At 40.3% G+C, this 13,705-nt stretch overlaps 2 gene segments (V, D, J or C); both read left to right on the plus strand.

Annotated features, from left to right (window-relative positions):
• The first annotated feature begins 1,374 nt into the window (after nucleotides 1-1,374).
• Nucleotides 1,375-2,007, plus strand: LOC110544005 (immunoglobulin kappa variable 4-1-like). The segment is given in 2 exon segments: nucleotides 1,375-1,435; nucleotides 1,634-2,007. Coding segments are annotated over 2 exon segments (423 nt in total).
• A 10,548-nt stretch (nucleotides 2,008-12,555) lies between these two features.
• On the plus strand, nucleotides 12,556-13,388 carry LOC132654363 (immunoglobulin kappa variable 4-1-like). The segment is given in 2 exon segments: nucleotides 12,556-12,761; nucleotides 12,958-13,388. Coding segments are annotated over 2 exon segments (480 nt in total).
• The last annotated feature ends 317 nt before the right edge of the window (nucleotides 13,389-13,705 follow it).

Below are 13,705 nucleotides of genomic sequence, written 5' to 3' on the forward strand. Positions count from 1 at the left end.
TACAAAGTTGAAGGCATAGTAATCAGGAATGTATTCAGCCAGAAGGCGTATAGTCAGTTTCTAATCAAAGCTGTCGTGTAACCAGTTGATTAATGATACACATTTTTGCGAGATTGTCTCCATGTATAGAATAGATTGGTCCAAATAGTTGGCATTTACCCTGGGTTGGCCTCAAACTCGTGAGTCTCTTGCTTTTGTCTCTCCAGTTCTAGGAGTACAGATGTGAATCTCACTCCTTCCCATGATATTTCATGTATTTATGTTTTTCTTGTACTTTACACTTAATTCTGGCTTCATAATTTACATCTTATATGTACTTTAAGATTTCAGTAATACGAAGTCCTAGCAGGTTCTGTGATTTCTCTTATTGCTATTGATTTTTCATTCTTAGCTAAACCATTTTTTCACCATTTGGATAGCAACAAGCGCTGATGTACTGTTCTGTTGGTGTCAATAAAGTTGTTATGTACATTATTGTGGTTGTGCCCACTTCTGGAGAGACTTACCTGTTCATGATGTCAGAAGCACCTCTAAATCCAGTTTGAATACTGCTAATTTCTAAATTACATTAGCATTTGAATTTCTTGAACAAAAACTCATAGCAGTGTTGGTGTACAGGAAAGATTTATGAAAAATCTCTTTTTTCCCTTTTCATTTCTCGAGATTTAAACTCCTCTTTCAATTTCCTGAAGTTGTTGGGAAGATACTTGTTAGTTTTTGCTGCATTTCCTTTGCTTTGAGATTAAAGTTCCTCTGATCTCAGTTTTAAATTAATGTCTACCAGGATTTCCACAGAGTGAAGTCTGGGCTGCTCTTTTCATTCTATTCCCTTGTTTATCAAAGAAACTGGAACCCAAAAGTTCGAGTCACTGTCTGCGTCTTCAGTATAAGAGTGGCTTTGGAGATGAGTAATATTGAACACATTTAGCCTCAATTTTCTTTTTTCCTTTCATCTTTTCTTCTTTTTTCTTTTATGTTATGTTTTCTTACTGATTGTTTTTTGTTGCTGTTTTTGTGATATTTTTGAACATACCCTATCATTTCCCTTAGACTCTAATTCTGAGATAACTCTACTAATGTTTCTACAAAAGTCAATTGATTTAAATATGTCTTGGATTTTAATCCAGGCCTCCTATTAGAGCACCTATTTATTTCCTGTTTGAAAATTATAAGGCAAACTTTTTCAGTGATTGCTCATGCTCCCCGTAATACTATTTTTGACTATTGATTGACACCAGCTATACACACAGACACTGCACAGGCATTTGCTTTTGTATTTGCTGACTCCTTTGCATGGGCCCCCTACAGCCTAGCCCAGCTGTTGAGAATTTATAAACCAGCCAATGCAGTGAGAAATGAACTGCATCAGACAGCAGGGGGAGCAAGATGAAGTCAGAGACCCAGGTCCTCATATCTCTTCTGCTTTGGGTGTCTGGTGAGAAAGTCAAATTATTATAATCTTTACAGAGCCACTTCTTTTTAGAACAGAAATTTGAGTGTGTTAGGCTCAATATTTCTTATATAATAATACTCTAATAAGATAGTAGTACAAAGTAACTAATGATAAATTTCAACTGTTTTTACTGTCTGTGTTTGTGTTCATATGCATGTCCATATGTATTTCTGATTGCAGGTACCTGTGCAGACATCATGATGACCCAGTCTCCATCCTCCCTGGCTGTGTCAGCAGGAGAGAAGGTCACCATTAGCTGCAAATCCAGTCAGAACCTTACTTCAGGAGGCTCAAATTTCTTGTCCTGGTACCAGCAGAAACCTGGGCAATCCCCTAAGCTACTGATCTCCTGGGCATCCACTAGGCACACTGGGGTCCCTGATCGCTTCACACGCAGTGGATCTGGGACAGATTTCACTCTCTCAATCAGCAGTACACAGGATGAAGACCTGGCAGTTTATTACTGTCAGCAGTATTACAATAATCCTCCCACAGTGCTTCAGCCTCCAACACAAACCTCCTTGAGTCTCAACAGCTGCCTGCACCACACGTAGCCCTGGGCCTGCACACTTCCCCCTTCTGTGTGAAAGAGAGTGTGCCTGAGCAAGTGATGAATAATTTGCAGAGCCCAGTTCAAATTATGCATTCAAAGTCTCTATCTTTTGATATGAAAATACTTCATATGAAAATGTAAAAATGAACTTGGGATTTTCTTTCTTTCTTTTCCTTCTGTAGAACAGAAAAGAGGCCATCAGATCACTGTAAGAAATCTGGAAACAGATGTAGATGTTTTTATAATTAAACTTCTCTTAGAAAACAAAGAGAATGACAAAGATGATCAGGATATTTAGTCTATAGAATTCCAGGGAGAGCAGGCTTTAAAGCAAAGTGGGCAAGACTCGACAAAGAACCAAGAAGCACCAAAGAGAGATACAAGACCTTTTGTAAACTGGGGAGAAGCCCCAGAAGAAAACTGAGGCTGTTCAAGCAGAGACCCAAGAGCAGAGAAGAAACATATGCTAAAAACTTAAGAGAAAAGTTTTGTACTCAAATAGACGAAGTGCAAACTCCTTCCCTAGACCCCTAAAGAACCCGCTGTACCAGCCGCATGTCTTTACTGAGTTCCATATTTCAGAGGTTTTATAAGAAAACTTCAGATTGAGAAATGAGCTAGAGGGATTGATTTTAAAGAAAAATAAGCTGAAAAAGGGATTCTGAAGCAATGATATACCAATTGAAAACACTACAGACGTATCAAGGATGACACATTGGGCCCCTCAAAGCATCTCATCAGAAGGAAATAAAGGAACTCCTTTCCCAAAATTTCTCTTCTAAAGTGGCCAAACTGAATTGCAAAAAAATCACAACTCAAGGAGTACTTCCAAAATATTTCCATTGGGGCTGTTACGTTTTTCAGGGGAGGGGAAGCTAAGGTGGTGGTAGGGTTTGTTACAGAAGCAGTATATGTCCATCTTTCTCAACTATAATTCAGTTGGGCACTAATCATGTTCCTCCCCCTTTTATCTGGTGACAGTATGGACAGTGAACAGCCACATGAAATCTTGGATCAGTACATGGCATTGGCCACAGCATGATCTCCTGTACACAGCAAAGACACCAACACTGCCCTCTGCCACAGCCATGGGCCACAGACACTATCAGAGCCCTTGGCAGCAACACAGCTGAAGAACATCAACATGGCCTCATGCATACCACTCAGGTCAATAGGTCTCCTGGCATCAGCATTGAGGATGGACATTAACATGGATTCATGTGGAAGCTCAGACAAAGGTTATCTGCACTCCCGTAGTTATTCCCAAATAATCAAGAAAGATGTTATGGAAAAAAAAAAAAACACAAGATCAACATAATGAGCTGCAGGGTAAACAAGATCCCCTTGCAGTTTAATCAAGTTAAGGAAGAAATCTTACAGAAGGAGATTACAAAACTCACAGAAGAATTGAAAGAAGAAAAAACAAAACAGACCCCACAAAATACATACTAGAAATGAAACAGTTCATGGGATTAGAAAGGAAAATTATGCAGGAGGAAATGAAATATACATAACCAGAGAGATGGAAACAGGCAGAAAGAGAGAGAGAGAGAGAGAGAAACAGGCAGAGAAAGAGAGAAAGAATGCAAGATATTATTGAGCAAACATTACAAGTAGTAGTAACTGAATAAAATAAAAAAAGTTGAGAAATGGAAGAGCCTTGTGCAGTTAAAGAATTGGGAGTTGGACAAGTTCTGCACATCATTAGAGTTCACACTAGACGTTCTGCTGTAGAAGCAAAACACGGGTAGCATTGCCAGTTGCTTTTGCAGATGAAGGGAAAACATCAGAATTTTCATCCCAACTAGGATCTGAGTGACCTCATTGGAAGACAAATGAAAACATGCCACTCTTGGGACAGCTTTTGAAACATAAGGTTTCACCACACAACTGTGTGCAAACACCACCGGAGTAATTTGCCAGAATAAGCTTCTGTGATCCAAAAAGGAAAAGAACATACATTGTGCTGTATTTTGCTGAAAAACATTAACTAATCACATTCAAGATGATTTATGAACAGGCTCTGTTATGTCAGAAGACCATGACTAGCAGGGTTTTCTGCAAAAGGACTGGCTCTCAGACTAGAGTGAATGAAGAGAGATGCCCATCCTCAGTCACCTTTTATGGATTCAATGTGTCCTTTCCATTTTCTGTTTGACAGAAAATCAGCTCCTTTTCATGAAACTGGTGGAGAAAAGTAAGTCTCATGCTGGGGACACTCTCATCAACTGTCACCTGAGCTTCAGAGTAATTTAGATGACACTGATAATTTCTGAATAGGAAAACTACAAATTTTCCTGGGCTTATTGGACCTGATATAAAATGACAGCAATGAACAATATCTGGTACTGTAGGCCCAAATGAATTTCATAATTTTTGGCAGCTCTAACATTATAAACAGTGTAAGAAGTTTAACTTTTTCTGTTGAAAGGGAAATATTATGTCCATTTAAAAAAACAAAAATATGTACAAAAATAGCTAATTTAATTTTACAATATCAGTGTTTAAAGTAGATCACAAATGTGAGATACAAACCTGCAGCCAGTTTCTCTCCCACTCTTTCTTAAAGCTCCTTGCTGGAAAGTGATCTGTCTATGGAGACACACATGTGGTCTGCACTGAGTGCTCCTGGCCATCCAGGTAGAAGAGCCAGGTGATGTGAGGACACCTGGTTGCTCTTAGAAGCATGATAAGAGCTTCATAGGACATTGTAATTTTTAGCCATTTTAAAATGTAATAAGAAACTATGAACTAAATCTTTAGAATGTATGTTACACTAAAAGCATATTTTGATATGGACTGCATTTTAATTGCCTGTGTCAATAAATGCAATTCTGAGCCTCAGGACAAAAGGCTAAGGAAGTGTACCCTGGGACACTGGACCAGGATATAGATCCTGAGAAAATAGCTGTGCATGAGTAGGAGGTGCTGGAGTAGTCTGTGGTTCATTTGAAATCTCCTGAACAAAGTTAAACAGTTTAGAAAACAAAATTCTATCTTAGGTGTACATTTGAAACTGTTAGGTTCATGGTCCTGGTAGTATGGAAGAGGAGTGCCAAGCCCAGGGAAATGGGGAGAGATAACCACCATTCAGAGTAGGCAATAGGCAGGATAATTTAGGCTGTTGATTGTCAGGAGTACTTATCTGGAATCTGTTAAATCATTCTTGAGAGGAGCCACAAAAATTTATTTTGGCTATATAAGGTTAATTTGGGAGCAACTGTAATCTGAAAGCAGGGTCTGGTTGTGTTGGGGAGAATATAATTTGAGAAGCTCTGGTTGTGTCAAAATAGTCTTTTGTGGGTGTTGTTCAGGCAGGTTCTTAAATTGAGATATTTTAAGAACATTGGAGATTGGGGAGGGTCTTGACAGACAGTAAGAGGAACAGTCAGTAACAGTTTGGGGGAGTTTGGTGTGGGCAGGTTGAGAGCTTTGTTTTTGTTCCTAAGGAGGTACTTAGATGGTCAAGGATGCAAGCAGCCTGTACTGAGGATAGGACATTGTTGATATGGTATTGGCAATGAGAGGAACTATAACTAACCAACGAATTTGAAGATGAAGCAGAAAGAAAACATTGGGAGGCATTTAAGGAGTTGTCAGAAGAGTTGAAGAGAGTTTGGCAGATGACCTTTATCCAAGTGAGGATTTAATCATGAGTGTGGTGTGTGTGTGAGAGAGAGAGAGAGAGACAGACAGACAGAGACAGAGAAAGAGAGACATAGAGACACAGAGAGAGGAGATGGTTTGGGTTTGGTTACATCTTTTAATTGGGTGTGTAGGATTTATGGTTTCTTTAGCATATGTTATGCCTGAGAACATCTACACAGTTAATTAATTTAGGGGAGTCAGTTGGCAGTAGATGTTTGACAATCATTTGGGCAGAGGAAAAGTATGAGTGTGAGAAGAAAAATGAGTTTTGTCAGGAAATGATTATCTCAAGAGCACAGGAGCCTGAAGCTGAGGATGAATAATAATAAAGGAGAGGACAGTCTAATGTGCCTCTCTGAGAGGAAGGAGCTGATAACCATATAAAAATTGTAGCAGAAATAGCTAGAAGATCATCTTGTGTGTGAAAGGGATGGGATAGGAGCTCTCAAGGAGCTCCCTTTGTTCAGGGGTGTAGAGGATTTGAGAAATGTTGAGGCAAGGAGATTAAGTGTGGAATGATTAGGAGGAGGATAGGAAAGGAGTATCACTGGTGAATCTCTTATAAGAGAAGTTTAGAGAGAAAAAAAATCAGAGAAGGTGAAAGGGGTGGTAGATTCCATTGTAAGTTAGGAGTTTAGAGCAACTGTGATGAAAATAGATTTGGAGAGGGGACCCTGGAGCTTCTGCCTTTACCCTCAGCTTTAGCAGTTGTGGGGTGGGATATTAGTAGTCTGAGAAACCATAGCTATTTGTTAGAGTTAGAGCTAAGCAGAGAGGCTGTGAAAAGAGTGTGCAAGTGAAAAGATCATCTGTGGACTGTGTTGTTTAGAGTTGTGGAGAGATACAGGATGGGGCAAAGAGCAGTGTTTGTGTATTTTGGAAGTTCAAGAATGGAAAGGTTTCTATATATCTGGGATGCAGAAGGCTGGAGAAGAAAAGAGAATGTTTAATGCTTGAGGAATTGTTTGTGGATGGGAAGTAAGTGGCTGTCCAGAAGTAACATGGTATAGGGAAGAAATCAGGAGTATGTAGGGATCTATGATGGAGGACGCTGGCTGAGACTGTAGAGATGGGGAGTGGAGATGGGCAAGGTGGTCTTAAAGTGAGGTGTCTATGGGTGGTGTGAAAGAGAACCTGAGATAGGTGACTTGGGGAAAGGAGAGTTGTGCTTTGGAAGTTGAGAGCCAGAAACCTCTAAAAATGAGGTAATTTAGGATTGAAGTCAAATAGGCTATTAGAAATAGAAGGACTGTGAAGAAGGAGGCTATTTATATATTGAAGCAGGCAGGAGGAAAAGGGAGAATGCTGGCCAAGTCCATAATAATGCTTGGGCAAGAGAATGGGGACTGTCTTTGAATCCCTGGGGAAGGACAGACAAGGTCAGTTTTTAGGATTTTTTAGGATCCATATATGTAAAGAAAAAATGTGTGTCTATCTGCTTCTGGGATATCTCACTCAGGATGATCTTTACTAGATCCAACCATTGCCTACTCACTTATAAGTGGATACTAGACATGATATAGGATAAACCTACAAAAATATGTACACGTAAGGAAGCTAAGCACGAAGCAGGGTCCTGGGTAAGATGATCAATCCTCACTTACAACGAAAAATGGGATGGATATTGTAAGAAGGAGAAAGCAGGGAACAGGACAGGAGCCTACCACAGAGAACCTCTGAAAGACTCTATGCAACAGTGTATCAAATCAGATGCTGAGATTCATAACCAAACTTTGGGTAGACTTCAGAGACTCTTATGAAAGAATGGGGAGATAGTAAAACCTGGAGAGGACAAGAGCTCTACAAGGAGAACAACAGAACCAAATAATCTGGCACAGGGTCTTTTCTGAGCCTGATATTCCAACCAAGGACCTTTTGTGGTTCTAACCTAATACCCCTGTTCAGATCTAGCTCACAGCAGCTCAGTATCCAAGTGACTTCCCTAATAAGGGGACAGGAACTGTCTCTGACATGAACTCAGTGGTGGGCTCTTTGACCACCTCACCAAAGGTGGGAGCAGCCTTATCAGGCCACAGAGGAGAACAATTCAGCCAGTCCTAATGAGACCTGATAAGCTAAGATCAGATGGAAGGGGAGTGGTCCTCCCCTATCAGTGAACTTGGAGAGGGGAATGGGAGGAGATGATAGAGAGAGGGTGGGATTGGGAGGAAATGAGAGAGGGGGTACAGCCGAGAAACAAATTGAATAAACTGTAATATAAAAATTAAGAAAAAACCTAAAAACAAAAGATTTAGATGTGAAAAGTGAGTGGTGTGGTCAGCGATGAGAGAGGACAGCTTAAGGATGTAAAGAGAGAGTAGTTAATGAAACAAAGATATTAGACTAGGTGTAAGGTTTTGTTAGGTTTTTTGTTTATTTCTTCGTGTTTTTTGCTGTTAATGTGTGCTGTTAATATTGTATGGTGAGGAGGTAGAACATAAAAATGATTGGTATGAGGCCTAGGGGAGGCTGATTAAGGGTAGGGAGTATCTAGTTTGGAGGTGTATGCAGAAAGGTCTGTGAGTATAATAGAGAAAGGTTTATGATGCTCAACAAAGGAAGGAGAGGTGGCATCTCATACAGTGGGATTGACTAAAGAGTTGGGCAGAGGATAAGAAGGGCTTGGGGATTGAGAGACTGGAAGTGTACAGAGTCTGAGGAAGGAAGAGGAAGTTACATGCAGTCTCCTAGGAGCTGTTATCAGGGGCAGAAAGGCAAATACATGTCAATTCTGCAGAAGACATCTTTTTTAGGAAAGGAATGGGACATTAGGAAATGAGACAAAAATCCTTGAAAGGAGCAATTTAAGGGAGAAGTATGGATAACCTGGAGGACTGGTTGTGAATTATGAGTATGGGTGAGGGAGAGGGGTGAGTGGAGCCCCAACAGTAGCATAGAGAGAAGGAGCAAAATCTGAAACAACTCTTTTACAATTTGAATTGCTCTCCCATATGTATAAAACACTTTCTGAGGCTTTCATATCTTCAGACCTTAACCCAATTTCTTGTCCTAACTTAAGATAGACCTATATGTCTTGAACCTACATAACTTGTTTCCTCTGGTTTTCTCTTGACATATATGACTTACTTGTCTTTGTCTCATTACCTTTAGAAACTCACATCTTTCTTAGTATGAAGCTTGTCAGCAAGGTAAACAGGGCTGACCAAGCAGCTGGATGTTTGCTGCTGTTAGAACTACTTAACCGTCAAGGTCATCTGAGATCTAAGGAGGATGAATTTGAGTAGAAATTAAAATTTAAATGTTTTTTTTTTGTATCACTGAAAATGACAGAGATTTACTTAGTTCGTTGAAGCATATCAAGTCCTATCAGGAATCTTCCTCTCTTGCCTGACAAGGCTGCATCACCAGGGGAAAGTGATCGAAGAGCTTGCAACCAAGTTCATGACAGAGGCAACCCCAGTTCTTCTTACTTAGGAAACCACATGGAGCCTGAGCTGCACATTGGTACATCTGAGCAGGGGTGGACACTATCAACAAAACAAAACAAGTCTATAGACAGGGACAAGTTCTTTTCCAATCCAACACCGGACTGAAAGCTAATACCCAAAATACATAAAGAACTCAAGAAATTAGGAACCAATAAACTAAATAATCCAATTAGAAGTGAGGTACAGAGCTAAACAGATAATTTTCAACAGAGAAATATGGAATGATGGAGAAACAAACAAAAAAAATGCTTAACATCCTTAGTCATCAGGGAAATGCAAATCTAAACGACCATGAGATTCTACCTCACATCCAAAAATATGGTTACAAATAAAACTCAACTGTAAACACATGATGGGGAGCATGTAGAGAAAGGGTAACCCTCCACCATTGCTCATGGAATGCAAACTTGTACAAACATTTTGGAAATCGACCTAGTGCTTTCTCAGAAATTTGGGAGTAGTGATGCTTCAAGATCCAACTATTCCCTTCCTGAGCATAAACCCACAAGATGATCTACCATTCAACAAGGACATTTGCTCAACTATGGTCATTTCAGCTTTAGTTGTAATAGCCATTATCTGGACACAACCTAGATGTCCCTCAACCTAGGAATGGATATGGAAATTGAGGCACATTTACACAATGGAATAATACTCAGCAATTAAAAAAAATGAAATCATGAAATATGCAGGCAAACAGATGTGTGAAGTACCCCAGAAGCACATTTTTTTTAAGTTTAGTTCTGAGGGTCGAAAGTGCTCCTGCACCCCACACACTTACTGCAGAGCCGTGGCATGGAAGCTCAGAATAATAAACATGATGATTTCGTAATTCGAGCCAGGAAATCATTGTGATGCACTTAAAATACTCTAGGGAATTCTTTGCTAATCCTAACTGCCACAGAGTGACACAAGTGCAGGTGTCCTTTGAGCAGTAAGTCAAGCTGTTCTGAGCTGATTTGCATGTTGAGATATTAGCCACAGTGTAGATTGTTCAAGGCCTCTTTACAGGCAGCATTCCAATGCCAGAGAAGCAGCCTCCTCCAGTCAAGCTCTCAGAGATGGGGTCAACTGCTCTCCTGCTATGGAGACTGCTGCTGTGCGTGTCAGGTGAGAGGTTCCAGGTTTGGGAACAACTCCTGCAGCCATTGCTGTTTTCCATGCCTTGCTGTCCTGATCATCAAAATTATGGCATTTAGGCAGTGCAGGCACAGGTCCCACTAGGATGAACAAATATGTGATGGAAAGATGAAAAAGATAGCAAAATGGAGCATTACCTGTGCTGTGGAGAGAGGCAGAATTGGGTTCTTGCTGGCAGTGAGGACCAAGCTGATATGAGTGGCCTGCACTGCCCCCTGAGTCTATGGTGCTGTTTGGACACATGCTGCAACTAAGGGCCATGTCTTGATCTATGGTCCTACTGCAGCCTGGTTCTGTGTTTATGTATGTGGCCATGCAGAAGTCTGTGGTCTGTCTTACAAACTGAAGCCATGTGGAGGTCTGAGGCTATCCTGCTGCTGAGGGTTACATTAATGTGACTACCCTGTCCTGCACTGTCCATGCTGTCACCTGAGCCCATGGTGATGTAGATGCTCTGGTCTGCCCCGATGGTATTGTCTAGTTTTGTGGTCCTACTACAGATGGGTTGTGTTCGTTATCATCATTGTCCCCCGAATCATGTTGAAGGCCATGATCCATGCTCCTCCTGATTATGAGCCCTGGCTGTTCTTCAAAAGATCTGGGTTTAGTTCCCAGTACACATGATAGGTGACAACAATCCATAACTCCAGCACCAGATACATACTTCACGGCCAGACCTAATTGTCACAGACACAAAAATGTTAAAAAGAAAACATGTCATCTCCATTTTTCTACCAGCATGTTGTCCACAGCTCTTGAAGCTGTAGGGTCACCAATGGGTTTCTCTTTAGTACTTCTAGGGACAGGTGTCAAAGATCACCAGTAAACATCAATGGCATATGACAACTTGTTAGACACTGACAGGAGCACAGCTCAGTGTCTGTCATATTCTAGACCTTGAGATTAGGAACTTCCTGTATCCACATACGGTCTACCTCTCTCATATGATGTTGTGTTAGTGGTTTACAGAGGAGATCTGCATGTGCTTATCAGAAATGAATTAACATTTTATACCTGAAAAGTCGATGTATAAAATATATGTACTTCAAATAGAAGGAAATGCATATTAGATAAATGATTATTTATTTTTCAATAATATTTATGGATTAATGGTGAAACATTAACATCAGATAAATAATTTGTGGTTGGGTATATAATGCCATAAGCTGCCTTGTAATCAGGTGATTGATGATACACGTTTTTGAGAGATTGTCTCCACGTGTAGATTAGATTGGCCCAGAAGTTGGTATGTACCCCAGGCTGGCCTCAACTGCATGAGTCTCCTATTTTTCTCTCTTCAGTTCTGGGAGTACAGATGTGAAACTCCACTCCTTGCCATGTATTTGATTTATTTATTTTTCTCTTGTATTTTACACATAATTCTGGCATTATAATTTGCTTCGTAAATATATTTTCAGAGTTCTGTAATATGAAGTCCTGGCAGCCTCTGTGATTACTCTTATCACTATTGATTTCTTTATACATACACAAAATTTTCGTTTTCACCATTTGTATAGCAACAATCACTGATGTATCTTTCTATTGGTCTCTACAGAATCATTATGTAGATCAAGGCGGGTGTGCCCCCTTCTGGAGAGACCTATATCTTCACCATGTCAGAAGCCCATCTTGATCCAATTTCAATACTGCTAATTTTTAAATTACACAAACATTTCTATTTCTTGAATAAAACTCATGACACTATTGTTCTACAGCAATGACATCATGAAAAATCTATTGTTTCCTCTCTCCAGATTTAGGGCTCTCTTTCTATTTCCTGAAGTTGTGGGGAGGATGCTTGCTAGTTTTTGTTAGGTATCCTTTGCTGTGAGATTAAAGGTCCTTTGATCTGTCTTAAATTAATGTCCACCAGGATTTTCACAGCGTTAATTCTGGGCTTTTCTATGCATCTTAGTCCCTAGTTTAGCTAAGAAACTACAGCCCCAACGTCTGAGGTTCTGTTCTCTGTCTTCAGTATAAGAGTGGCTTTGGAGATGAGTAATACTGAACACATTTAGCCTTGATTCTCTTTTTCTTTTCATTTTTTCTTCTCTTTTCTTCTTTCTTTTATGGCATGTTTTCTAACTATGTTTCTTTTGTTGTTGTTACTTTTTTGAACATATCCTATCATTTCACAAAAACTGTTAATCTGAGATAGCTCTACTAATGTTTCTACAGAAGACAATTGTTTCAAATGTCTTCGATTTTAACCCAGGTATGCTATTAGAGCATCTAGTACTTTTCTGTTTGAGAGTTGTAAGGAAATCTTTTTCAGCGATTGCTCATGCTCCATGTAATAGTATTTTTGACTGTAGACCAACTACACTCACAGACACTGCAGAAACATTTGCTTTTGTATTTGCTGACTGCTTTGCATGGGACCCCTACAGTCCAGCCCAGCGGCTGAGAATTTATAAGCCAGGCCTTTGCAATGAGAGCTGAAATTCATCAGACAGCAGGAGAAGCAAGATGAAGTCACAGACCCAGGTCCTCATATCCCTGCTGCTTTGGGTGTCTGGTAAGAAACTCAATATGTTATAATCTTTGCAGACTCACTTTTTGTACATAGGAAACTTAGAGTATACCTGTCTCAATATATCTTATGTAATAATACTCTGACAATATTATAGTATAAAGATGTTAAATGACAAATTTCAACTGTTTTACAATCTGTTTGTGTTACATTTATGTTTATTGTCTATTCATAATTGAAGGTGCCTGTGCAGACATTGTGATGACACAGTCTCCATCCTCCCTGGCTGTGTCAGCAGGAGAGAAAGCCACCATCCGCTGCAGATCCAGTCAGAGTCTTTTACACAGTGTAATCAGAGAGAACTTATTGTCCTGGTACCAGCAGAAACCAGGGCAATCCCCTAAGCTGCTGATCTACTGGGCATCCAATCGATACACTGGGGTCCCTGATCGCTTCACAGGCAGTGGATCTGGGACAGATTTCACTCTCAGCATCAGCAGTGTGCAGGCTGAAGACCTGGCCATTTATTACTGTCAGCAGGGTATTAGTACTCCTCCCACAGTGCTTCAGCCTCAAACACAAACCTCCTTGAGAGTCTCACCAGCTGCCTGCAACACACACCGCCTTGGGCCTGCACACTTCCCTCTTCTGCCTGATAGCAGGTGTGCCTGAAAAAGTAATGAAAAATTCACAGAGCCCTATATTAAATTATGGGTTCAATGATTCTTTTGTCTATTTTTTTAAAATTACAGTTAATTCACTTTGTATTCCAGCTGTAGCCCCCTCCCCAATCCCTTCTTAATCTCATCCTCAGTCCCCTTCTTCTATGTCCCTCCCCCAGTCCTTAAGGGAGGTCCATATCCCCTTCCATCTGACCCTAGTCTATCAGGTCTCAGCAGGATTGGCTTCTTTGTCTTCCTCTATGGCCTGGTAAGGCTACTCCTCCCTCAGGTGGAGGTGATCAAAGAGCCAGCCCATAACCTTTATAT

Source organism: Meriones unguiculatus, chromosome 5 (genome assembly GCF_030254825.1).
Source record: "Meriones unguiculatus strain TT.TT164.6M chromosome 5, Bangor_MerUng_6.1, whole genome shotgun sequence".
Classification (NCBI taxonomy): Eukaryota; Metazoa; Chordata; class Mammalia; order Rodentia; family Muridae; genus Meriones; species Meriones unguiculatus.